This window comes from Leptonychotes weddellii, chromosome 1, assembly GCF_054177405.1.
Source record: "Leptonychotes weddellii isolate Sample4059 chromosome 1, ASM5417740v2, whole genome shotgun sequence".
Classification (NCBI taxonomy): Eukaryota; Metazoa; Chordata; class Mammalia; order Carnivora; family Phocidae; genus Leptonychotes; species Leptonychotes weddellii.
In genome coordinates this window covers 94968009-94992467 of record NC_138369.1, presented here as the reverse complement: position 1 = coordinate 94992467, position 24459 = coordinate 94968009, and the positions used below count along the sequence as shown (strand labels likewise).

General features: G+C 37.7%; 1 protein-coding gene across 4 annotated transcripts in view; it reads right to left on the bottom strand.

Annotated features, from left to right (window-relative positions):
* The window catches only part of MME (membrane metalloendopeptidase), a 99201-nt gene that overhangs the window by 37683 nt on the left and 37059 nt on the right, over window positions 1–24459 (bottom strand). For all 4 annotated transcript variants that reach the window (XM_081828182.1, XM_081828200.1, XM_081828206.1 and 1 more), the window contains exons 9-16: window positions 14271–14405; window positions 11977–12078; window positions 10236–10372; window positions 10033–10126; window positions 8744–8872; window positions 7474–7572; window positions 5019–5099; window positions 3623–3726 (exon numbers count right to left, since the gene is read on the bottom strand). In XM_081828182.1, the coding sequence (XP_081684308.1) occupies window positions 3623–3726; window positions 5019–5099; window positions 7474–7572; window positions 8744–8872; window positions 10033–10126; window positions 10236–10372; window positions 11977–12078; window positions 14271–14405 (881 nt within the window). The remainder of the gene's footprint in view (window positions 1–3622; window positions 3727–5018; window positions 5100–7473; window positions 7573–8743; window positions 8873–10032; window positions 10127–10235; window positions 10373–11976; window positions 12079–14270; window positions 14406–24459) is intronic.

The following is a 24459-nucleotide window of genomic DNA, read 5'->3' as shown; positions in this document are numbered from 1 at the left end:
GATAGCAATAAGATGAAAGTTGATGAAAATATGGGGAAATATGAGGATATAGGGAGAAAGATGATCAATTTTTGCCCAAAATGGCAAATGCTGTGTTTGTAGGGTCAATGGAACACCTACATAGAGGTGTTTCATAGGTAGCTAGACATTTGGGTTTGAAGCTCAGCAAAGAATCTGGGCCAGGTGCAAATATTCAGTGGTCATAACGATGGTAGAAGATGCCAAGAAGCACACGAGTTTGCTCAGTGAGGAAAAAAAAGGTCCAGAAGTTTATTATTTGGATAATTGACTGAATTAAATTAAATTAATTGCTGTCTTGAAAATTTAATACATCATTTCTCTACAATACCCTACAGTGCAAACCCTACATAATCAATAGTTTTTCTCATCTCTGTCCCCTCAGTTGTGGGTATGGACACCTATTTCTCCTGCAAGACCGTGGCAGTGAGGACCTGAGCATCTGAAAATGTAATTCTCTGAGAGGTAACTACAAACAACGAGAACAAAGTAGACATAGTAGATGTTTTCTGCCTGGACAGACACAGTGAGGATTTGAACTTGGTGCTACATAAAAAAGTAAGGAAAACATAGTGACTTTCTTACTATTAACCAGGTACAAAATGGGTCCAAAACCATCAATCACTACAAGAAACCTCAAAAAATACAAGGAACTGTACAGTCCTAATGATTTGATGTGATAATTGTCAAAAGTGCTTGCAACATTTGGGAAAACAAAAAATAAATTTTAGGGGTGCCTGGGTGGCTCAGTCAGTTAAGCCTCTGCCTTTGGCTCAGGTCATGATCCCAGAGTCCTGGGATCGAGTCCCGCATTGGGCTTCTTGCTCAGTAGGGAGCCTGCTTCTCCCTCTGCCTGCCACTCCCCCTGTTTGTGCTCGCGCTCTCTGTCAAATAAATAAATAAAATCTTTAAAAAAAATAATAAATAAATTTTAAACCTAAATTGCCAAATTAAAGCTTCACCCTGTAAAAAACATTTCACAAAATTAACAACGGACAGTACCATTAACAAAAAGGAGCTAACACTAACTCAGGGGTTCTCACCTGAAGTTGGGGGGGTGGTACTGAAAAAGATACCAGTATCTGGGTCCCCATCCACAGGCAAGTACATCACAAGTGAAGGTGGTAAAGTTGAGGCCTCAGTACTATTTCTATTGCCCCCCAGGTGACTCTGATGTGCAGCCAGAGTTTAGAACCGTTGTACTCAGTACACAGGCAGAAGAGGGAGAAGAAAAAGAAACTAGACTGGCATGGCACAGAAGACCTTAGAAGACATACTGCACTTGTGATTGACTATCAAGAACCTCATGGGAAGGGCCCAAAAGGTTCTAGTGAGCTATGCATGCTACCGATGAAACATTCATTAAAATATTGTAAGGGCACCTGGGTGGCTCACTTGGTTAAACATCTGCCTTAGGCTCAGGTCATGATCTCCAGGTCCTAGGATCAAGCCCCACATCGGGCTCCCTGCTCAGTGGGGAATCTGCTTCTCCCTCTCCCTCTCCTGCTCCCCCTGCTCGTGCTCTCTCTCTCTCTCAAATAAATAAATAAAATCTTTAAAAAAATATTGTACACAGCTTTCACTTGTGATTATTATAAGGGAAGAGGACTCAGGAGAAAATCAACACATATGATGAAAGGGAATGAAAAATGCAACCTGTATTACAAAATGATTACAGAACTTTGGGCTGCATTAACTTCAAAAGAAAACATAAAGTAATAATTCAACAACTATTTTTAAAATTATGAAACAGTCTTCTGGTGTCATATGGGTGCAGGTTATATTAGCTATTTTCAGAAACACCACCTGACAATATTTCTCTGTAGATATTTTACACGGTACTGACAATTATGAATTGTGAGCATATGTATTTTTAAAGAAATGAAAATGTTCAGACTTGTAAGAAACTTCTCAGATTATAAATTTACCCACTGCATATTCTTTTTGGTGACTTTTTGTGGGTTTCTAGAAATAGGTTTTCACAACTGATTATAACACAAACCATATGCACCCATTCTTCTTCCTTCTTTGCTAGCTAGGGCACAACATTCTCCAGCCTTTGCAGCCCTGTTTCTAGCACCAGACAATACAACATTTGCTGCAGTATAAACCGTGAGGTGAGCAAAAGAAATCAGTCTCTCTTTCAGGGTACCTGACGGATTCAAATGTTCTGTAGGGATTAAAATGTATTGGCATTGTCATTTAGGAATTTTGTCCAACCTGTACTTGGTTTAACTGGGAACAGAACAGCCTGCCATCAAACAGTCCACTATCACTTTGTACCTTTCCTGACACAACATTTCCTTTCTGGTGGTAGAGTTTATTATATCATGTCTTTCTTACCCTCTGATCTTATAATATAATATAATATTACCAAGGTCCACCTTCGATTCTCCTAGTTCCCAGTGACACCTGGACTTAGTCAGTGTTCTAGAATAGTAGTTTAGTAAATGAATAAGTGAAAGAATAAATGAGCGCATGAGTGCATTGGTTTCAAGCACCTCACTGGCATTATTTTGTCTGTTACCATGCAAATCAAGGTAGTATGTTTATTTTTCATTTGCTCATTCATTCATTCATTCGGTTTTAACTGAAAAACCTTCTAGGTGTTCAGCACTGTGCTGAACAGTCAAAAGGAAGGATAGCCCCTGTTCTCCAGGAGTTAAGAGCCTAGCAAGAAAAAGTCAACGTAAGCAGCTCTAGGGATCTAAGTGCACAAACACACGTTGATAAATATATTAGCCACACCCATTTAGTTGAAAACTCAAGACTAAACTAATGTTAATGTTAATATGAAGTACGAATGCGACTAATAAGCAGAGATGAAGAGCATTTGAAGGCGACTCCCATGATCTATTTGGCTGCCACAAGGTTGACGGTGTTACAAGGAGCAGTCTAGGAAGGGGATGGGGCTGTGGGATGACTGGCCCATGGAAAACAGGTGGGGCTGGGGGTGCAAGACCATTCTCAGTATTGCAGGTGCGGCCTCACAGAAGGCTTGAAGGAGCTCTGGGTTACTTAGGCTAAGGTGTTTTTTTTTAAGATTTTATTTATTTGACACACAGAGAGAGATCGACAGCCAGAGAGGGAACACAAGCAGGGGGAGTGGGAGAGGGAGAAACAGGCTTCCCACCGAGCAGGGAGCCTGACGCGGGGCTCGACCCCAGGACCCAGGGATCATGACCTGAGCCGAAGGCAGATGCTTAATGACTGAGCCACCCAGGCACCCCAGGCTAGGGTGTTCTTGAGAAACTTGTCCACAAACAGGTAACAGTCTCACAGAAGGCTTGAAAGAGCTCTGGGTTACCTAGGCTAAGGGGTTCTTGAGAAACTTGTCCACAGAGTAGAGGAAATAGGCAGTAAATGAGAGGAAACCAAAGAAATGGGGGTAGCCTGAGGACACCTTAATAAAAAAATTTTTAATTTTCTTAAATCTTTGACCCATCTCTACTATGATAGTCTTAGATGCTCTTGGAGGTACTCACTCCATTGACAGACATTGTACTTTTTAAACATTATTTTAAATCGGCTTCTTTTTCTTAACCCAACTATGAGGGACAAAGCCCCTTTCCTGAATGAACATATAAGAAATGAATATACATACTCATCCTTGTCCACCTTTTCTCGGAGCTTCTTTAGCTGTTTATTTTGGCTGAACTTCAAGTTTTGAATTATGTTCTCAAAGTATTCATCTTCCTTGTAGTTCAACTATATTACATAAAAGATTTTGGGAAAATTAGGCAAAATTTTTGCTAAAAGCATAGGGGATATGTTCTTAAATTGTATCAGTTAATAAAGTTAACACAGAGCATTAAAACTTACCAAAGAAGGATTTAATTCTCATTAGCCTAGTTCTATACTACATGTCACTGCTGCTTTAACTGAATCACTACTTTAGCCTATTCTTCTGTAACTAATCAAATGAAACCAAGTGTCAGACAAGCTTTCCTATATTGACATTAACTCTTACATGACAGATGAGACAAAAGTCCATTCTTAATTTAGCACTTACTATGTACCAGGCACTGTTCTCAGCACTTCATATATTACATGTTTTTAATCCTTATAATATAATATAATCTTATGAAGATGGGCTGTTACCACCATTTTAAAGCTGAAGAAACCACGCAGACAATTAAGTCACTTGCCCAAGTTAGTGAGCGGTGAAGCTGGAATTTGAACCCAAGTACCTGTCTGTGAGTCTTTGCTCTTAGCCACTGGACTCCTGAGACAAGGGCCCCCGGGACTGACATGCTGCAGCCTGTTCATTTACAAGAAATAGTCAAGCTTTTCTACAAATTGGAAGAGAGGAGAGGACGCTGTGGTTTGCAAACCCCCACGTGATGCTAGTAATCAATGGATTAGGAATCACTGTCATCCCCAGGTCTGGGCAAGGATCACCTTATTGTCACCAGAGTTTCAAAGTAGTTGCGGGGACCACAAGGTTAGCAACAGGACCCTCAGCTGGGTCTGAAATCAATAGCATAGTGACTTGAATCGATTCTGTTCTCTTTTCATTGTTACATTACCAGAGGGGAATAAAATCGCTTCTGGTTTTCAAACAGTAGGTTTTTGTTTTGTTTTATTTTTTAAATACAGAGGCATGACCTGGTTTTTATCCAGTGGAGGAATAATTGGAAAGTGGAGGAAAACTGAAGACTTGACTTTTCAGGCCTGTACAAGGTGAGATAAGGAGCCTGAGGGCCGCCTGTTGCTCATCACTCTGATGTCTACCCCTTGATGCACTTTAAAGGACACCAGATTTTCCCACTGCTGTTCAATGGACTATATGGAAACCAAAATAACAAAACCCAAATATGAACCAGGCCGGTGAAACAAAAGGCTAAAACTAAAAGATAGTTTTGGCTTCAGTGTAAAAGGCTTTATATAACGAGATCTTTGGCTTTAGGCTACTTCAGATAATTTCTGGCACCCCACAGCTAGAAATGACGATACCACCAGTCCCAGGTATCATTAGCACAGTCTTCATAGAGACTTACCTCGAGGTATTCATTATTCAGTTTATTATCATTTGAAATAATGTCATCAGGATAGCCAATTCTTTCTTTAATGGCTAAGGCCTAGGAAAATTAAAACATTGAATGTAAGGGCAATTACATAACTTCCAAATGCAAACATTATAATTTGCCATGACTAGCAATTGAATAACTTGATACATATTGCTTACAAAAATAGTATTTGACAACACTTAAATAGAGATCTTTGAAATGGCTTCTCCCTAGGGTTCAAAATAAACAAAAAACAGCTCTGAAATTTTGCTTCTAATACCCTACTCTCATAGGCTCCAGCTTTCCCAAGAAAATCAAAATGAAAACTGACAAGTCATCGTTCCACATGTATTGTACTTCAATGAACTTTTTCTCTGAAAGGCTTTTTTCTTCAATTTTATAGGAGGGGTAATATTTAGAGCTTCCATTCTAGCAGCTTATAATTATCTTTCCACTTCACTGAGTTGGCTGAGAAAACAGATATGGGCTTCTAGGTTTAGTGCTAATATTCTTTCTGAATATTGAGTCCTGGAGTTTGTATGTTCTCTTTTGGTCCCCAAAGCCAACATACCTACCTACCCACAGTTAAATGAGTGGCATTATTTAAAAAAGTAGAGAACAGGATTTTCCTTGCTATACCAGCTCATATTGACCACTTGCTTACTATCATTTCTAATTTTTATTTTTATTATTTTAGAATTGTTTACTTTTATTATTTCATTATTACTACTTGTTTCCTATTATGATCTCTATTTCTATTTTTTTATTTCTCTCATTTTTCTCAAAGATATTTGACTTTTGATTCTATCATATTACATTGTTCTTAAATAATTTAATTATGTTACACATCTGTTTCATAAGCACAGGATTTCCGCAGCGGATCAGACAGGATATGTGTCAATAAGCCAGTTTGGCCCAAGTCTGTTTTCTTGTAGATTTCCACACCATTGCCCATTACAATAGCCTCCTCTTGAAGGTTTTTTATTTTCTAGAAGACACTTCCCCAAAGAGTGTCCTAAGAGCCACAGACTCTATAGAAATGGGTCTACATAAACAGGATTTATTGTCCAATACTTTGGGTAAATACTGTGACAGAAACATTAAGCAGGCTTCTTTACTGCAGTCTAAAATGTAATGAGTATTAGATATGGTGCCTTAAGCTCATACCCTAGGAGCATGTAACCTAGGGTAAGGTGGGAGCAGGGAAGGCTTCCTACAGGAACCAGTTTCCTAAATTCTTTGAGCAAGGGACCCTTTTTTCATGGAACTACTTATGGGTCCATTGGCTTGTGATACCACCTTGGGAAATGATGATCAAGCACAATCCAGTTGGCTACATCAAATAGAACCATGTCACAGATAGCTAGAAGAACATGAAAGGAATAAATCCAGCCTGAACTTCTGAGGACCTAGTCAGTGATGGAAAGATAGGTATATTGTAGTGCCTAAATTCTAGACCTAACCTAGCCACAGCTTTGGGATAGCTGAAAAAGATAGTCCTTTCACATGCTTTAATCCTGGAAAAGAACTAGACTACCACTTGGTTTTTGTATTATAATAGGTTCATAAAATCTTTCTGTTTCAGTTTGAAGAATGGTCTGTTCTTGCCACCTCAACTACAGTGGAATTATCAGATTGTATGTGAATACTACTCCCAAAGCATATACAATTTCCACTGGACATGTTCCTTCTAGTTTTATATAGTTATCAAGACAAATGATCATAGTGAGTTTAAACCTAAGATCTCCTTAGACATCTGACACCTTTGTTCTTAGGCAAGATATTAGAAGTCCCAATAACAGGTGCACAGTGGGGGTAGGTAGAAATAGTTATAAAAAGGCACCCTCAACATCTCTTTAACTGTAAATCACCATGTAATACTTAAGTAATACATCACCTTACCTTTGCTTGACAGAAATTTAGTATTTTTATCCCTGGGTCATATAAAAATTTAAATAAGGCATGTTTTAAAAATTGAGCTGGAAATCTGTGGTAAAAATTGAAAGTATATTTTTAGGCTTTGGCAGAGTCCTTTTGGATATGTTTTATAAAAAGAGGAAAAATATGAACCACTGATAGTATCTTTCAGATCTTTATTGTTCATATAGGATTTTCTTCTTATTTTCTGAAGAGTCCTTTAAAAAAAAAAAAGGAAAATCGGGGATCTTTCAAAATTTTGAATTGAACATGGAGAGTAGGAGTTTTTATTATCTCTTTGTAAAGAGATAATAAAAGGTGAAAATCGTAGAAACAAATCTTTATTCATGAAAACTGTTCCTGGAAACATGACATCTTGAAGGAGATTGCTTTCATTTTATGCAATCCCTGAATTTTTTTTCTGAACTTCTTTTAAAAGTTGATCTTTTCTTGTAAAGAAATTGTTTAATAGTTAGCTCTGCCTTTATTTATTTATTTGTTTGTTTGTTTGTTTGTTTATTTATTTTACCTTCTCCTCAGCTTTCTTTTTCGTTTCAGCATCCATCCAAGTGAGGTCATCTAAAGTCTGAATAAACACCTCACGGATTTGAGTAATCAAATCCTCAACCTAAAACCAAAGGAACAGAAGACAAATTTAGGAGATGAATTAATTTTTGGTAACACAGATTTTAAAAAATAGGGCTATAAGCTGTCTTTATAGGACTCTATAATATGTTTTTTTTTTAAAGATTTTATTTATTTATTTGAGAGAGAGAATGAGGTAGAGAGAGAGAGCATGAGAGGGGGGAGGGTCAGAGAGAGAAGCAGACTCCCTGCTGAGCAGGGAGCCCGATGTGGGACTCGATCCCAGGACTCGAGGATCATGACCCGAGCCGAAGGCAGTCGCTTAACCAACTGAGCCACCCAGGCGCCCAGGACTCAATAATATGTTAATACATGCAAATTTATAGATAAACTGTGACATAAACAAATGGATATATGTGGATAATTATATTTTTAAAGGAATTTTGCTACCACCAACACTAATGATTAAATAGGTCTTATACATGCGTTAATTAAAAAATCATCTTTAGGGGCGCCTGGGTGGCTCAGTTGGTTAAGCGACTGCCTTGGGCTCAGGTCATGATCCTGGAGTCCCGGGATCGAGTCCCACATCAGGCTCCCTGATCGGCGGGGAGTCTGCTTCTCCCTCTGACCCTCCCCACTCTCATGTGCTCTCTCTCATTCTCTCTCTCTCAAATAAATAAATAAAATCTTTAAAAAAAAATCATCTTTAGAATGTAATAGTTTCCACGATTATAAAAGAATTCACATGAAATAGTAACTGTCATCACTGTTAGTAGTTCAATTAAGAAGTAGTACTTTAATTTCACTTTAAGTTCCATTGTCTTCATTTCAATAACAATGAAAAATGGAGTACATTTTTTAAATATTTCAAATAAACTCTGGTTTACTTTCAAAGTTTTTCAGAAAACACTGATTCTTGGTCAAATTGCTAACAGGAGACTTTACAAATGTCTCTACCACCAGAACACATGAGTGGATACTCTGAATACACTGCTTTTGGAAAATGGACAATTGGTTTTGGACTAGACAATATTAAGATTAGAAACATAACCAGACCCTTGGGGGAAGGAGGGGGAGATTCACTGAGAAATAACAACAAATTATGATTCCGAGATTCTCTGCCAATTAATAAAACTAGCCAAATTATGAACTATTGTAATTGCTAATCGATGCAAACAACTACTGATATAGTATCGTGCTGAAAACATTACCACATGTTTACTCTCTCCAGCAAATGCTGCTTCCACGTACAGCCTTCCCACAGCATTTTCCATATTTCCATTGACATAGTTTGCACAACGTCTCCATGTTGCTGTTTCTGATGTTGTGCCATAAAGGGCCTATGGGTAAGAGAAAGGAAAGGGCATCTAAACACAAGTAGATGGCCACAGCAAAGGAGAACACACATTCCACAGAACTCTGTCCTTTATGTCCCTTAAGTTCTTGCAAATGTTCATTGCTTCTCCTCACAAGGCATGTTGTCCTTGCCCATGACAAAATGTAATCCAACTGGATAGTTTACTTATAAATAGTCCGAAAACAAGGTATATTTTCGGTAGCATGTCCCAATAGAACTTTAGGCTATTACAGGTGAATATCCTTCTAGACAGCTTCAGAAAACAACAACAACAAAATGCCCCCCCATCCAAAACCAAACAAAAAAATAATAGTTCCAACTGCATAAACATAAACATGAAGTAATGTTCAATTTATGTAACCGGGGAGAAATCTGGTATACAAGAAAACACATTCCTGTTTTTTAATGTTTTGGCTGAACTTTCAGTACTTAGAAGAACTGTACGTATATAAATTTAAGTACCAATGAGGGGATTAACTGAAATAAGGGAAATTGAGCAAGATACCATTTTTACATTCTTTAATTTTAAAAATTTGTCTACATTTTCTTTCAAAGGGTAAATGCTAAAAATTTCAATTAAACAGTTATTTCCTTTCCATAACACCACCCAGTACATTTGCCAAAATGTCTCCTTCTTCTATCCCTCCTGCCCTCTCCCCTCACCACAGGACTACTAGGATGATTGTTTAAATAGTGAAGGTACAGCCTAACAAAAGGCCTTATGGTTGTCCCCAGGTAGGTGTGCTCTCAGTGGATTGTCTGTATCAATGCAGTCCATCTGTCTGTGTGTCTAGTGTGCTACAAGCACCTGGAAGTCAAGTTAATTGAGATATATACCCTTGCAATTACTTTCAACACAACAAAAAACCAAGCCAGTACTCTTTCACAAACTGCTCCAATAACCAGATTCATCTCCTCCTAGAACAATTCAATCATGGTGCCAGAGTAGACAATCACAGGACGGCAAAGCCCATGAAAGCTGGCTTTCCTAGGCAACATAGCCTAAATATGGGCGAAATAACCAATACTTGGCATGTTGACTCTTGGCAAAGTTCACCACATTCTAGCAGTGTACATGGCAAGCCTTCATAACCATGTATCTCTTTATGCTTTAAGTCTTAAGAAAAGAGATTTTTTCTTCACCTTGCGGAAAGCATTTCTGGACTCCTTGTAGTTTCGGCTGAGGCTGCTTACAAGATCCATTATGAACCGCCAGGACATTAAATTTTGAAGATCTCTGTATAAAAAAACCCACCACCCAGCAACAGAAAAGATGAGGCTGCAAAGCTTCTAAAGAGTGATATTAAATGTAAATTTTGAGGACATAGACACTCTGACATACCTACCTGGCAGAATATTTGGTAAGAGTGAGCTTAAGTTTGGTTAAATACTCTGGAGCATAAACAACCACATCTTCCTCATTTGGAATATTAATATCCACAGTTGACATGATTTCATTTGTGAAATTTGACCAGCTGAATGGCTGGAAAAAAGCAGGCAGAAAACATTCAGTAATTTTGGATTTCTCTTCTTGGTTCTAAGACTCAATTATGGTTATGGAGTCAGACATGGTTAGGGTGCCATTTGCATCTCTATATAATTATCACGATGGTCAGTGTGACATTTGTTTGGACTTTTCCCCCCATTGTTCCAATCAGTTTTTGAATAAAAATTAGTTCTGCAGCCTGATTATTCAGATAGCAGCATTAAGCCAACCATTTAAGAGCAAAAGCAAAGCTTCTAAGGATAGAGGATGTACAGCTAGAAATTCAGCTCAGTGTCATCCATCTTGGTCTAACTCACACACACAGAAAAGAAATCTAGCTTTAAAAATAAAACTTCCTTGGTTTATGCAAAAATTAAAATGGGTATGAAGTGTCTATCTTTTAAAAGTAGATATAACAATCCATTCAAACACCGTAATACACCTCGGTGGAGATCCTGCTATAAATGAAAGCATACTGTTGTCATAGGAGAGGTACAGTAATGTTATAGATACAACATGAATGGTCCAATGAAGCCCAACAACACATTTGAAACTATCAATATTGGGTCTATAGGCGTGCAATTTTTACACTTGGGAGCTGCTAAAAGATGAAATCTTATCTTTTATTCTCTAAAAGGGAATTGTGGTTATTCAACCACCAGTAGATATAAGAAAAAACCCATAGACATGGAGATTATGCAAATCGTGCAGCCATATTTCAGTGTTTGAGAAGTTTATACATTTGTAAGTATATAAATATACTGATCACTTATTAAGTATTAAGTGCTATATGCTTTTCTTGATTCTCTTTGGTAGTTTGGACCATTCTTTCAAAATGGATTTATGAAGCCCTTATTATATTAAACAGTTCTATGTGACAAATTCCTAACAATAGGTCATGCCTTTACAAAGTCCTTTTTTTTTTTTTTAACTGTAATTAGGGCCAAAGAGAATTCTATCACTGAATGTGATAGTTTGTAGATTTTCCTATCTTGCTTCACTTCCCGATCATGTGCATCAACTAATACACAAGGATACATACATAGTCCCCAAAAGAGATTACTGCATCCTAGCTAATGAATTACTACTATTTATAATGGAATTTAGGAGACAAATTTTTCTTATTTCTTGTGTTCTATTTCTCCATCATGGCTCTGAACATCTCGATAGATGGCCTTGATGAGAATATGGCAAGTTCTATAAATAAATTATCCTTTTTAGGAGTTAAAAAGAAATCTAGTGATTTTATTATTTGACTGTCCAAATCCAGGGGCTATATAATGGTCTCTCAGAAGGATTTTCCATTTTAATGTTTTCCAAACCCTTTGCTACAACAGTTCCTAGTATCATTGCACAGCTGCTTTGAAAGGAGTTTTACCTTTGAAATTCACTTTAACTAAAGCAAATACAGTGATTTTACATAGGTCTGTGTTTTTTTTTCCAGTCTTATCATGAAGTCAAATGGTTGGTGTCATCTAAATTCATTTTGAAGTTCAATTTATTTCAATAAATAAGTAATCACTGAATTTTACCAAACTGTATTTCATTGTTATAATTTTAGAAACGGCACAATAACAGAGAACACGAAACTTGCTACTTACCTTCCCATCGATCTCTAGTGAAAAGTTATTTTGGATCTGGGCTAATGTCATTTTGTTGTAAAGAAGCATGGGGTCATTTCGATCTTCAGGTTTAGTTGTAGCCTATGGATTTAATTTTTGATCATTATTTTAGAACTAAGAGTACTTCAGAAAAATGTAACTCTCTATGAGGGGAAAAGAAATATGGAATAGACACAATATAATTTAAGTTCTGTTTTGTATACTTGTTTATGGTTAAAATAAATTCATATCAAAAAGAAAATTCAGGAGATTTTAAGTATATTCAGTAACAATCATCAAGATTTGGCTACTGTGTCAAGTATAAGATTCTTCAAAAATCTTCTTATGCTTTGACAACCGCTGAACCCCCTAGGCAGTGTCCACAGTCCTCTTTCCTTCTAAGGGTCATGGTCAGTTCAGTTGTTCTGTGATTGTTTTATATGATAACTTTCTCAAATACAGTCATCTGCAATGTATATCTCAAATACTCTCTCCAACTTCCTCATTGCCACCATTCAGTATCCCAGTTAAAATCCAGACAAGAAAAAAAAAGAGCCACAATGACTTCTGCAAGAATTTAAAGCAAGAGAAAAAATTCCTAGTAAACAGCACAGTTATCTGAGGAGAGTGCTAGTACCTTCTACTTTTGTGCTGTCCTCCTATCCTGCCTAACCAGTTTAGTATACTCTATACTCAACAGCATCCAGTTTTATTTATTTATTTATTTATTTATTTATTTATTTATTTATTTATTTTTCACGGAATCAAAAAAGAAATGCAGTAACAACTCCCCAACTAGTGGCTGAAATAGGAAAAAGCAAGAGAGATGAAAGGTGGAAGTTTAACATGGGAATTATTTCTCAGAGACAATGGCTCCAGTTTCCCCTTTAGGTCACTTATTTATTCACTATTTAAAAAATCATTTATTGAACATCTGAACAGGATAATAAGCTGGATAATGCCAGAGATGCACAGGTGATTCAAAGAAGACTAAGACCTTACCCCAGCCTGAGTCTAAGAGAGGAGGAAAAAGATAGACACAAATCATTTTGAGGTAAGATACGATTATCAGAGAGCTAAGGCTGATCAAAGGAGAACATGGTCTGGGAAGGTGCAATGGCAGAAACCCAAGGCAATACACTGTTCTCCTCTAACAATTCCGTTTTCAGCACAGAACCACATGTAACCCATCCAACTGCCATTCATCCAGCTGCAGCTCCAAGCAAAGTCTGGTTCTGATTGACGATTTTGGGTGTCACGTAGCTCCAGGAAACCTAAAATTGCCCTCAAAGATCTTTAGTCTTCAAGATTCTGATGGCAGTGGCAAGCACCTGGGGATTCAGGAGCACAGACTGTTGTTTACAATGTCAGGGAGAGCCCTGTAGATTCTAGACTGAAACTGACAATGGGTTTAATCAGTAACCTTGATGCTGCTTAGACAGAGTTCACTCCTTGAGACTGCAGACTCTGTCAGAGGAATGTCAGACAAGGAAGTGCCAGTTCAGACTCTAAGCGTTCATCTGAAACTAGAGGAAACTCAGGAAAACATCCTATGACTTTGCTGATCCTGTCAGATCCTCTGAGCCAGGCTGACAGTCGGAACTCGGTCACACTGAGCCGTCACGTGGCAATGTTCAGGGACTAATATTAAGCAGAGGGATAGTCAATCTCTGTGATCACCTTAAACTTAAAATAAAACAAAGTAAAACTACACACATCAAAACTAAAACAATTTTGCTCAATAGTTAGCAATCACATGTGCCCTGAGTCTCAAGGACATCTCAACAACTGTTTGACTGCAAATAGTTAGGCTTTTGGTATAATCCACTTATAATTGGTAATTAAGTGTATCTGGTTTAATATTTGTCAAACTTAGTTATGTCTCCTTGATGTCAGGAACCCAGTTTACTACAAAATTCTACAGTTTCAAAGGTCTTCTTAAAGTCAATGATTCATTACTGAGCTAGGCATTTTTACCAGTTGTTTAAAAAGTTGCACCTTTTACCTTTGTAATATGATAGAGGAGAAAGAAAGAAAAGAGTGAAACACTGGGGCGCTTGGGTGGCTCAGTCAGTTGAGCATCTGCCTTCGGCTCAGGCCATGATCCCAGGGTCCTGGGATCCAGCCCCACGGGGTTCCTGGCTCAGCGGGGAGTCTGCTTCTCCCTCAGCCTCACCCCACCTCCAGCTTGTGCACTCTCTCACTCACTCTCTCTCTCTCAAGTAAAAAATAAATTCTTAAAAAAAAAAAAGAGTGATAACATTATTCAATGAATTAGAGAAAATGTGTTTTACATTGGCAATTTCTTTTTCCAATTCCATAACTCTCTTCATTTCCAAAGAAAGTTGGTTTTCATCGATGGGCAGTCCTCTCTCCTTACGAATCAACCTGGCCACAGAAATCATAAAATCCACATATGCTGTACAAGCCTGGAAGAAAGAAATAGCAATGAATTGCTGGAGAATGTTCTAAATATTTATCATGGTAATTTAACTTAAAATTTATTTATTAATTTTTGGTAACACATAAAGCACAATAAAATAGAAGGCCTTTTCTAAATCCTGAAAGAAAGGCCCTGCACAAATTCTTAGAAAGTCATCAGGTGTTTGAATTAGAGCAGAACAAAAAAGTATCACTTTGAAAGTACTAAGTAATTTATAACCATTTGGTTTGGGAGTTCTGTAATTTTCCATTTTTAATCATTATTTTAAATTGCCTTGCTAAGAATACTGTTGCAAAAACACTTGATAAGCAATAACCTAGTATTTTTTCTTAAATAATCATAAATTCCTTTCCCGAATTCCATTTCTCAAGTTTTCTCTGTTTATATATATATCTTATATATCTTTTTAAATTGTTCATGAAGAGATGGCCACAGACTCACATAATATCATCAGGACATCTTTACATCTCTTCTGGCCAAGCAGTTGTTTTTTGTTTGTTTGTGTTTGGGGTTGTTGTGGAATTTTTTGTTTTGTTTTTTGTTTTTTCTGTAAATGAGAGTGTGTTCTCATGAGGTCCACAAACCTGGGGGTTTTAGTTAATTCTATAGCTGGCTCACGTTAATACGCTAATGTAAAATTTCTAGATTTGGATATTGGCTCTTTCCTAAGGACCTAAATTCTTTCCGTTTTATCTTCACATGCATTTTAACTTTGTGAGGTAAGCCATAAACTGGTTACATTATCAACCTTTTACAGAATATATAAGTGCCTTATTCAAATTCAGAGTGGCATCAGCAGCAGGAAATTGAATACCACTTCCGTAAATCTCAACCATTGCTATTCAGCCATTATTATCCATCAGCAATTAAAATAAATTATGGTCTCACCTTGTTAAAATTTACTCAAAATTCAAGTTCCCAGCACTACCTTAATGACAGACAGACAACCATAATTGGGGAAGTCATGCCACACAAGGGTGGGATTAATGGGCATTTCTATGCTTCTAATACTCATTCCCAGGGCAAATACGAAGGAAGGTTATATAGTGCTTAACACTTTGTAATTTCAAGAGGGTTTTATACCCCCTACTCATTCATTATCAGTGAAAGGAGCACACTTATATTCACTGTGAGTATGAAAGGTACATCTGAATTTACAGCAACTCATCAAGAGGATCAAACATAAAACTTACAGGGAAATAAATATTTTATCAAGCAAGATGTATAGGTATTATCAATTTGAAAATCAAGAGGACAGCTTAAGGTAAGGTTTAGATACTGGCATTCCATGTCCTTCAGTAAATGCTAAGTAAACTGTTCCCCAGGGAGAGGGTTTCCCTTTTTACAGATACCCTGTAATGCTGGGGTATCTAGCAAACATCTCCATACATGGATCTGCTACTCAGTTGAACACACTATTTTCAGCTGTGGGCCTGTATTAAAACCTAATCACTAAGGTAACAGGGATAAAAGGATGTTTGTATGTGTATTCTCACCAAGTCCACTCTTTTCCTATTAAAAGGCGATCAGAATTCTTGTTTCACTTGGAAGTAAACAAATACGTCTGAATTCATATCTCACGGGACCAACTATTCCAAACTATAAGCATGCAGTGTTTTGAATTAACTATATTTCAAATAATATGAATTCATCTGCATTCAGCAGGGAATTACTACTATGAAGGGAACGGTAATTTGAATTTTCCAATATCAGCCTGCTGAGATTTTTGTTTTTTTATTCTGTGGGACACTTTTTTTGTTAATGAGGTAAGAAAGCAATAACAAGAATGCTCTCCTGCACTTCCTTGACTCTGCAAACTGGTTCTACTCCAGTATCTTTATCTTTACAGATACATTTAAAGACTATAGAGCTTGGCAAAAGGCAAGCAAAGAACTTTGGATGGTGCTTCTAGTCTGCCAAGCAGGTGAAGTTTCCCAGAAAACTGGAAGCATAGGATATCAGCAGCGTCTGGGATGCTGGACTCTTTAATATAGCTACATGGAATACGTTACTTCCTCTAATGAGCTCCATTACCTGGCAACTATTCCAATGTGACTGATTAAAACATGTGTCTTAGTATCTTGATTATCTTTCCTGGCTTCCAAATTTATCTAGTAGCTGTCAGAACCCAGGCTTACTCCTGCTGTTAAATCCTTTTTACAAGATATGATTCTCTACCCTAAGGTTTTAATTTTCTTCCTTAAGATATTTTGTAGATATGTAATATGCCAAATGATAGTAATTGTCATGATTTGGGGAGAAAGTAATCAACATATACTTTAGCATTTAAATAGTAGGTTGGCTAGGATATTTTTAAAATTGAAATTCAATTTTTCTATTTTGTCACTGAGAGAGCAATTAGTTACCAGGACAAGGTCAGAGCCAACTATCTTGACAATCATTAGGTAGTTTTTGTTGAAGCCTTCATATGGCGAATCCTTTATGTGAAAAAGAATCCACCTAAATACCTACATAGCCCTTCTTTTAAAAATAAGACATTGTAAATCCCAACTCCTGCAATTGCAGGTTCAAAGATGATCATTGGTTTTACATGGTTTTATGGTAAAATCCATAATAGCAGTTTTGTGAGTTTTTAAATTACACGCTATCAACGAGATGATATTTACTAACACCCAAGACCGTGAATTGTCACTCTAAGTAGAACAATCTTCATTTTGCAGGACCAAGCAATGGTATTTATAAATTGGCTCTGTTCAGAAATTGGGCTTCTCCTGCTTAGAAAAAAGCTGGTATTTGTTGGTTGCCAAAGAGAAAGACAGCAATGACATTTGACTATTGTCCTTTAAACTTTAGTATCTTTGTCTATGAATAACAGCAAGACCCAGGGATGAACAAATAGCTTTCCAGTTAGATTGGCTGATATTTGGGTACTTTGGTATGACAACCACCTAAGGATCAGGAGTTTCACTTCCAAAGATTCTGTTCTGGGACACCTAGCTCTTACCAATTTTCTGCCTTCCCTTTCTAGGGAAGGCATATGGAGCATGAAGTGACTGAAAAGTCACAGAACTGTGCTCTTCTTAGCTACCGATGCCCGGGGATTTTTAATAATGTTACACAGAAAGTTTCCTGAAGGAACACACAGGGGACATCAAGCAGGAAAGATAGGTTTCCCATCAAAAAGATCCCCCTCCCCGCCGCAGTTTAAACATCACTGTCAGGGAGCATGCAGCTGCCAGCACATGGAGACTTGCTTCCCAAAAAGGGATGGCAGTTATCAGAATCACACAGCCATTCCTGGGGACCAGAATATAGAAAGAACCCCTGATCTGAGCAGGAGAAACACAGGAACAAGAGGATCCACTGTGGACCAGCATTGGGACTCTTTGGAGTTTTCATCAGATTATTAATGAGGAGAACCTTATTGTGTAACTTCTAAGGCTTATTGCACATTTTGGGGAAGATGCATGTAGTTCCTTTTATAAGCCAGATTCATTCCATCTCAAAAAATTCTCTTGTCAATGTCACACAGCCAAAACGAGTCTTGTCATATTCACTAGGTCTCAAGTTTAAAAGCTCCTTTATGTCTCAGCTTCCTGTGGCAATGATGAAGTAGTGGGCATTCTCTGAGGAGGGGTGCCCTGACTCAGAGATGCTGGGAATCAGGAATTATTGTCTTCCCTCACTCAAATCTGGGATAGAAATCCTTTCCATGCACTCGTGTAACATCTCATCTCTACTGTTGTTCCAGGTAGCTATTGCAGAAAAATGAAATCACTCCAAAACTCAGTGACTTAAAACAAAAATACTTTTTTCTAAACACAATCATTATGAAAAATTAATGAGTATGAACTTATAATTTAATAAATTATATTAAAATATAAAAAAATAAAAGCTCCTTTATGTTTTGTTAAATACAGATACCTGGGCTGGCTAAAACCTCTTATTAGTCACCTGGTGCCCAGAGGGGACAAAATGAGGTCAGCAGGTTCCTTTGTAGGATCTGTGCTATCAAGTCAGCCAAGGAGCAGCCAGAGTGATCTTTTTAAAAACCAAATCAAATTACATCGAAATTATCCACCCACCCCTATCCCTAGTCACTCACCTTATATCATATCACCTTGTTTTGTTTCCTTTATAACACTACTGTCTGCATTCATCTTATTTCCTTAAATTATTTACTTGTTTCTTTGTTTTCTATCTCCTCCCATCAGAACATGAGTTCCAGGTGAACAAGGACTTTTTTTCTGTCTTGTTTCCTCAGTATCTCTACTGCCTAGAAAACTATCTGTCACATAGTAGAAGCTCAATAAATACCTACTGATTAAAAAAATGAAGTTACATTTTAAGTATATTAAGAAGTAAGTTTCCCGCACTTCCTGTGACATCAGATTCTCAGCCTAAGTCTGGAACAGTTTCTCTCAGCTTGTATTTTGGATAAGTGGGCAAACAAAATCCTCTCTAGGTTTAACTCAGTTCCAGCTTGCACCTGTTCATCTAAAGGACTGCAAAGCTCAGCCTGTGCTCCTTCCTTCTTTCCTGCTCTGCATTTTCTCTTATTCAGACACACAGACTCTGGATCATCTCTTTCTGGCTTCCAACCATCCTGGCCATGTTCCAAGTCCTCTATCCTTAACCCTCAAACACCTCCATTTTTTATAAACCCCCAGTTTTTCTAAGAGGATTCAATTTCTTCCTGACTCTGAACTCCTTCCTCCCTGCCATGCCTCATAACGCTATCTTCTATAGTTCTCATTTCCCATTCCTGTCCCACCTCCTTGGGCTCTCATCCACTAGACCCAGTGGTTCCCTCACTTTTCTTTTAGCCCTGAAATGCTCTGTTCAAATAATTATCTTGTTCGTGTACAAGCAAGTAACATAAATCATGATGGATTGTCTTGGAGTATGTAGACATGAAGGTGTGGCTCCACAGAGCCCTGCCATTGACACGCAGAGGTCTTAAGTTTGGAAACTGATACTCTGGCTGATTCTACCCTCTCAGACAAACACAGAGCATATACATATCTATAACCTGGTTACGCTCAAATATTTAGGGTTGCTAACCTACAGATTTCTTTACAAAAGAGGACAAGGTAAGAATTAATCTAGATAATCTAAAGAGAGAAAGAAAGGGAAGCTTTGAAAACAATTCCAGTTTATCTCCAAATACAGAGTTCAGAGACTCTTCTGAAAGTAAGTGATTCCTTAAGAAAATTCAGGCTGTCATTTCTTTCAGTGAATCAATCAATATACAAGAGCTTCCTCACATAAGTCTGGGTGCATTGAAAAATTCCATGGATGGGATGATTATTTTTTATGGGTAGTGTGTATCTTTCATATTGTTTTCCTTGCATGAAATTTATACCCTTGGAAGGGATCGAATTGTTTCAAATCTCACTACTTCTGTCCTTTGACGTAGTAGCGTGTCATTCAAGTTAATCAGAGTAGGTTTCTATTGTTTACAATTAATGTTCTTAACTGACACCTGGATCTTTTAATCTGTGAGTTTAAGCAAGTCATTTTACTTCTTTGGGTCTCTGTTTCCTCATTTGTAAGATAAGGGTTTGGATCAAATCCTCTAATGTCCCATTTAGCTCTTTAAGTCTGTGCATGAGTAACCCTAATTATTAAGAAAATATAGGACCCTGGGGTGCCTGGGTGGTGCAGTCGGTTAAGCATCTGACTCTTGGTTTCGGCTCAGGTCATGATCTCGGGGTCATGAGATCGAGCTCTGTGTCAAGCTCTGTGCTCAGTGTAGTCTGCTTGAGTTTCTCTCTCCCTCTGTTCCTCCCCACTGCTTTCTCTTTCTTTCTTTCGCAAATAAATAAATAAATCTAAAAAAAAAAAAGAAAACATACAATCCTGTCATGTAAAAAAAATATAAGAATATATATCTCTGGTTTCTATTGCCCTAGAGTATGTTCCCTCTTTAAGTGAGAGGAAAAGTACAGAAAATGAAAAGGAAAAGAAGTGTTTAAGTTTAGAACAATAACCAGAGAAATACAATATGCATTTTTCAAAATATAACATTTAAAACTGCCAGAATAAAAGCACATAATAAGTTTGAAAGGCAGGAAGGTCTTTTAACAAGAGAAAAATAGGTTTTGTCTTTGAGGAAGAAGGTGAGAAATAGTTCTTGGAAAAAAATGCATCATCTATTTTCATTACTTAGTTATCTAACAGCACAAGGCATTTTACTGTTTTGAATGTCACATAATTATCACAACACAAAAATTCCATTTGGAGGGTATCAAAAGCAAAAAAAAAAAAAAAAAAAAAAACCTAACAAAAAAACCAAAAAACAAAACCCACGCTTCCATGAAGCAGAATGGGCTTAGGAGGTCAAGGAGGACCTGGGGAAATGGGCTTAGGTAATGATTTGATCAAGATCTATGATTAGGGTCCTTTTGATCAGAGAGGGTGTGACCCTCCCTCATCCCCAGCCCCTGAAGCATATCTGCAGAACCAGACTCCGCAGTAGAGTTTGAAAATCATTGGCTAGTGTGACAGGCAAAGAAGCCAGGCTTCTCTAGTCAAAGATGGAGCACCTTTCGTGGTAAAAAGTTGGTGACCTCACGTTAATCCTCAAAACTTCTCTTGGTTATTTCCAATAAAATAATGTGGAATGCAAAATTATGGGACCCACTGAATGTGTGAATACATCTCAGGCAAACTGAATGTAGCAGAGAAAGAACTGGAGATTAAAAAGAGGAAAAGGGAGGCACAGTTTGTGAGATGTGTGTAAGATGCTTAGGAAATACAGCCTGTCAGCTACTGAGGTTCTAGATCTCACACTTGCCCCAACATCAAGATGAGGAACTAGGAAGGACCTCGAAGGATTGGGTGCTTCTACCTTCCCTTTTCTTTCCTCTCTTCTCTGCCATCTTCCCCTTCAACTATTCATCCACTGATTTATCCCCTGATTCATTTAGTATTCATTTGATAATTCATAAGGGTCAGAATCTGACCTGGATACTGGAAATAAAGCAAAGAATCAGTGAGACATGCCACTGTTCTCACTAATTTTACAGTTTCCTGGGGGGGCAGGGAATGACCTTAAATAAAAAAGTATCCAGAAACCCATGTAATATGGGAACATAAAGGTATCTTCATCTAGTTAAAAGTTCCAGGGAAGGCCGTCATGAGGAAGTACAATTTAAATGTCAATTTAAAAGGTGAGGAGAAAGGAAGGGAGCTGGGCAGGCGGCAGGTGTGTATGGAATGTTCCAGACAAAGGGAACAGCATATATAAAAGCCTATAAGGGAGAAAAATCAATGCAGACCAGTCATACACAGATACAATGATATTAAGACTTCTTCCAGCTTTATGACTTTCCCACTAGCTGTCATTTCGTTAGTTTATCCTTTTCACCATTTTTTTTCATGAAGCAATACAACGCTGAGGAAAAAGTATTTAAGGGGGTTAACTTTTTTCAGAGATAGCAAGGTAGTGGGAAAACTAGAACTTTTACCTGATAGCTGGCTAGGGATGCAGAAGAGAAACTAAGTGAGGGATTACAGGTGGAAGTGCCCATCATGGAAGGGCACCTAACTTGAACCGATGATTTCCAAGCTGTAAATGCCAGTACTACTGGGTTTTCTCTATCACTTGCTCATTTAAAGAACCCTACTAGTATAAATTAATATTCTTACGAAGTTGGAATGATGTAATGGAAGGAGCGATGGACAGGGACAAAAGTTCTAGCTCTGGTTCTACTATTGCTTTTCTGAGTGTTCTAGGGCAAACCTCAGAGCCTCAGATTTCTCTCCCAGGAACTTTATAAATATATTACTCATTCCAGATTTGATCACCAATGTGTCGTTTGACTATAAATATAGCATTTCCCAGACCAGGAGATGCAAACTGTGGCAGGACTGCTGAATGCCTTTAGTGTCCAAGATCCCCTTCTTCCTTTTAGTAACAGAACTTTCCTCCCCGTCAACCAAATTTTAAAGAGGCACATACGTGACCACCGAGCTGAAGGCTACATTTTCCAGCCTCCTCAATACTTAGTTGTAGCCACATGACAACGTGCTAAGCAATGGAATGCATGCAGCTTCTGTATCCCCACTTACATAGAGAGAGATCTCTTCTTTTTCCTGTGGCATGAAATGTGAACAGAGCATTGGTGAACCAAACCTGCCCAAACAGACTAATAACAAACATGAGAAGAGGTTGATGTTCAAGCAATAAGGTGGTCAAGGAAGCTTCCTTCCTCACCTGGACTGCCTGCCTCCTTCTGTACTATCACGGGAGATAGAAATAAGCTTCTCTCTGGTTGGAGCTTCACTATTTGTAGGTCTTTCTGTTACTGTAGCTTCACCAGGATCCAACTAACTTACAAACTCAGGGGCATACAGGGACCAGGAAGTCAATATAAATTAATAGTCATCTAAATAAGGACTGCTCAAACCTAGAGAACAAATGCCGAGTGGAAAGAAGCAAACAGCTCTGTCCATCTGCCGCCACATGGGAATGCAGGCCTAGGGTTTCCAATCCTACTAATTTGTCAAGAAATCTGGATTCTCAAGCAAAATCTTACAAGTTTTAAAAATATTGGCAACTAAAAACTTGGAAAATAAAATGTTTTCTTAACATTTGGTGGCAAAAAAATAAAAAAATAATAAATAAATAAAAATAAAAATAAAAATATTGGCAACTAGTCCCAAATTTAAAAACACGACAAAACTGCAGGTTAAACAAAAATGCCTCTATACAGACTTAAGCCTATGACGGCCAGTGTGTGACCTGTTGCAGATGATGAGATAGCACTGAATATAAAATGCACAAATGCACCCTCATCTTAACACACCTTTTTTGGGGGGAAAAATAAACTTTATCACATTAAATGTATACACTGACTGCCAGGTCAGCCTTGATATCAGAGATGTTAAAGTACAAAAAAACCACATATTTTTAGGATTGGAAAAATCTGATGTTTTTAGGGCACAATCTTAAATATGAAAAACAACCCAGTTGATGATGATGACAATGTAATATAATGAGTCAAACATTCCTCAATCACCCTCAGCTCTGCAATAGGAAGTAGCTCGAAAAGCCTATAATAGCTGCAACCCACACAGTAACTAGATTATCATGAACTCAAATACCCCACCTCCATTTGACTGTCTGTGCTCCTGATTGTCGCCTTTTATAATACATCTTTTTCTTCATTTCAATGTTGGGTAGCCACTCAAAAAGATACTGTACAGTGAATTTAGTCCATGTCATTTAAACTTAATAATAAGGCAAAATAAATTTTGGCATAAACATATTTAGCTAATCATTTTCGCTAAGTGTAAGTTCAGCCATAATCAGTACATTGTAACTCATCAGGATCATCAAATGTAAACTTAACTTACTTCTGAGTTACAAAATAATGACGAGGAAAACATTTATAGAACTAACGTCTTTCACGAGTATCTGATAATCCATCCCATGGCTGAGTTTATCTTCTGTTGTTTTTTTTATATCAATAAGCCTAGGCACACGGACATAGTGTGAGCGCAGTAAGGCTCTGAGACAATACGAAACACCCCAGGATGTCCAGCAGTTTTCTGTGGTGTAGAATGCCCCTTGGCTCACTGACCAGTATTAGAGTCAGGAGGTGGCTGCAAAGGTTTGTCTGAACCCGAAGCTCCTACCTAGGTAGTTCCCTAAGTGTCACATCCAAAAGCTCTGAAAGGGTCCGCAGAATAGGATGTGTCTTACCACAGACCACTCCCTGATCCTCACGGGCACCACCCTAGACCATGATTCATCTGTTCAGTTTTTAAATGACTCAATTTATAGAGGAAATGAAACACTTAAAATTCACTTTTCAAAATGGGTCATCTGACTTCAATAGTAAGAATCGAGACGCAAATCAGGACTTCCAAGTTTTCTTATTTCTCAGGAGACTTTCATTCATTCTGCTGAAAATATTCATTCAGTCAAAGGAAGCTCACTATTATGTATAATATTAAGTATCTGTTCTGAGTGAAGAACACAGAGGGTTAAGTTTAAATCTGGCCTTAAGTCTTTTTCATTATTTATAAGTTTACACCAATTGTTCCCGTAGTTTTGTGTTTTTGTTTGT